Consider the following 3,106-nt stretch of genomic DNA (forward strand, 5'->3'; position numbering starts at 1 on the left):
GAATATCAGACACTTAGGTGCAAGATTATGCCAAAATTCCATGTTTTCCGTCCCATTTTTGCTCATTTCTCGAAGGCAAAATGAGCAAGAACGCTTATTTGTACATCATTCTAGAGAGAAATAAATGGCCTTTTTAGAAAGTGAACCATCGATAAGGAAATGTTGCTTGAATTCAAGAAGTTTTAGATTTGCGTGGTTTTTTTGAGTTGCAAAATGCACTTGAACATGACGCTGCTTTTTTCGAAGTTGCTTGCTTTGTATGGTGTGAGAAACGCGAACAGTTGAGCAAATTTGATTTCATCATACGCACTTAAAACCAGTTTTCTTTGGATGAAACAGAGTTTTGCAATTTTCTTAAGAGTGGCCATTGGGTGCGGGCAAATGTACGAAAACGATGCAATCTGAACTGGAAAATGCCGAGTTTCATGCGGCAGCATTTTCTAGATAACTGGCTCTTAATAGGTACTGCAAGTGATTTTGTGCTCACATTGAGAATTGACCAATAAATTCTCAATTTGCGCTCATTGCTTAGTGAGCGATTTTCCGCAAGCAACAGTTTGGAAGCTAATTTCTGCCAGACAAAACCCCACTTTTATAGACAATGAACGGTCTCAGGTTGCGCTTTCGTCTGGAATTTAAGCGCATTTTTGTACGACTGCAATTGTTTGCCCATCGTTTACAGCTAAAGCGGAAAAAAGCCGATTTTTGCATATTTCATAGCGCGCTCTGAGCCTTTGAGCCAATATCTGCAATCAACTAGTTGCTGAACAGTTTTTAGGATGGTATGAAGACAGTATACAGGATAGGATGGGGTCAAAATTGCAGCTAAATGGAGTGCAATTTTTCACAATTTTTTAAGCGATATTGTCATTAACTCCGGGACTAATATTTTTATAGGAAGTTTTCAAACAGCCCACCCTCGTTATGCAGACACATTTCAGCTCTATGCATTAAGGGAATTTTCACATTTTGTAAAGCTTGTAGTGAAATAGTTCGAAAGGAAATTTTAAGAGAAAAATAATCACAAAGATAACTGCCGGAAAAAACAGACACTGCTGACTTGGGATGCTGAAGGAAAGAAGAAAACCCATGTGAATTTTCTCTGCCGAAAATGCCCCACACATTTGCACAGTTGGGAAACTCCTGAGGTCGAAAGCAGTCAAAAACTAGCATGTGAAATTTTCTTGAAGAAAAACCCAATGAATCACTTGAGTGGGACCTGAAGAATTGAAAAAATAGGCGTAAAAGCACTTTTATTTGGGGAATGATCAGTGATGTGGGTTAATCAACTGGCCAAAATGCCGATTGAGTAATTGAGCCTAACGCCTTCAATTCGAGTTCCTGTCTGGAATAAAAGACTAAAAGGAGATTAAAAAAAATTCGGGGGATTTAATGAACGATTTCTTCTGTGCGACGGCTGTGTTCTCTCGCCAGTTTCAAACAAAGTGCGTCAAAAACTCACGAGTTTCACCCATTGTTATCAAAGGCCTTTTTTCATACTCACTTTGTTTCAAAATTGGCATCAGTTGCCATCACAGTCCAATTATTGGCACCATTCTGCTTTTCCACTGTCAGGAAAGTCTTCTCGCTCATTAGGTCGTTTCTCGGATGTCCTGCGATCTACCAACGCGCATTCTAAGTTGAAATTTTCCTCCGAAATTCACAAAATTGACTTACAAATTTGACTGAAACAGAATCACCAATTTTCGCCGCATCTGGGGGTTGTTGAGTGACATCGCCAAAGTTCCAAAACCAGCCGGCCGTATCGAAAATAACCGGAGTGATCAGCGACAGCAGATTCTTCTTGGATAAATCCTCGGGTAACGGACCAGCAGCCACTTTCCTATCCTGCATTTTGCCATTGAAATTCCATTTAGATTAAAGCATTGATGCGACAGACATTGGAAGGAGAGTGAAGCATTTCGCGTTATTTCCGATCAGTTTCAAGGAGATATTTGCACAGATCAGCGTCTTTACTGTTGAGAACACCCGGCTCTCTTTGCCGCTTTTCATTAAATATTGCCCCCAAATAACCCCCCTGAAGGGTCTGCGTTTCAGCACTTTTCTTTGCAAACACTCTTATTTGTCGCTGATTAACTACGTTGAATTGAAATAAAACGCCGCTCTTTTGAGGTCCTCAACTTCCTTGGTTTTTGAACATTTTCCACCATTAGAAACCTTAGAATCTCTTAACGGCGAGTTTTCGTCTTCAAACTACTCTTGAGTATTGCAAAGTGTTAACTTTAACGTTCTTGTAATGAAACCCTTCCATAAAAGACCTGAGAGACCAACTATTATTCCCAAGACAAAAAAACGGATGGATTTCATCGACATTTACTCCAAATGGCTCTTTGCACCAAAGAAACCGAGTTTCATCAGCTTTTAAATAATCAGTCTGCGGTAAAAGGCGGACATGAAATTTATGACCCGAGAATTTGAGCGTCTAAAGGACATTCGTATTCCGTATGGAAGGTTTATGAGTTCAGCGAAAAACTGTAATAAAAGTTTCAATTATTTTATACAAAAAAAACTGAACTTGCCATTTTAGGGTTAATAGCCAAGAAACATTTGAGCAGGGTTTGTCATGTTATGAAAAAATAGGTAAAAAGGCCAACTCATTTGTGCACGGAAATATAAAGAAACCCCAATGGAAAAGCGATGAAAAGTCACACAGACAGACGAATACTCAGAAAAATCACCAAGTTGTAAGGAAATAATGACCGAACTAATAAAGAATATCGACCGAAAAGGTAAAGCAATAATGCACATGAAAGTGAAAAACTTACAGCATGAAGCGACCGAAAATTTGTCTTGATAGTGTCAATTTAAACAGAAAAACGATACAAAAACGCTATTACGAAGGCAAAAACCTGATACGTGCATCTCAGCTAATTAAGGAAAAACCACTTGAGAAGATAGTAAAAGAAAAAAAATTAAATACGGAATTACCATGGAACAAAGCAATGCAAAAACCAATACTGAGAAAAGTTACCAGAATGTGATAAAATGAGGACATAAATTAAAAAGAATATGAAATGAAAAGGAAAATAAATTATATCCAACAAAAGATTAAAGACAAACAAAGATTCGAAATCGGAAAATCAAA

At 38.2% G+C, this 3,106-nt stretch overlaps 2 protein-coding genes across 6 annotated transcripts in view; one reads left to right on the forward strand and one right to left on the reverse strand.

The window, feature by feature from the left end:
• LOC109539810 (prolyl 4-hydroxylase subunit alpha-1) overlaps positions 1 to 3,106 on the forward strand; it is a 117,734-nt gene that overhangs the window by 39,466 nt on the left and 75,162 nt on the right. The gene's annotated exons all lie outside the window — the stretch shown is intronic.
• The window catches only part of LOC109539809 (neutral ceramidase), a 16,975-nt gene that overhangs the window by 618 nt on the left and 13,251 nt on the right, over positions 1 to 3,106 (reverse strand). For all 5 annotated transcript variants that reach the window (XM_048668382.1, XM_048668386.1, XM_048668383.1 and 2 more), the window contains 2 exons: positions 1,678 to 1,848; positions 1,505 to 1,620 (listed from right to left, as the gene is read on the reverse strand). In XM_048668382.1, coding sequence (XP_048524339.1) covers positions 1,505 to 1,620; positions 1,678 to 1,848 — 287 coding nt within the window. The remainder of the gene's footprint in view (positions 1 to 1,504; positions 1,621 to 1,677; positions 1,849 to 3,106) is intronic.

The sequence above is a fragment of the Dendroctonus ponderosae genome, unplaced genomic scaffold, assembly GCF_020466585.1.
Source record: "Dendroctonus ponderosae isolate FM_Combo_2020 unplaced genomic scaffold, Dpon_F_20191213v2 Dpon_F_20191213_7, whole genome shotgun sequence".
NCBI classification, from domain to species: Eukaryota; Metazoa; Arthropoda; class Insecta; order Coleoptera; family Curculionidae; genus Dendroctonus; species Dendroctonus ponderosae.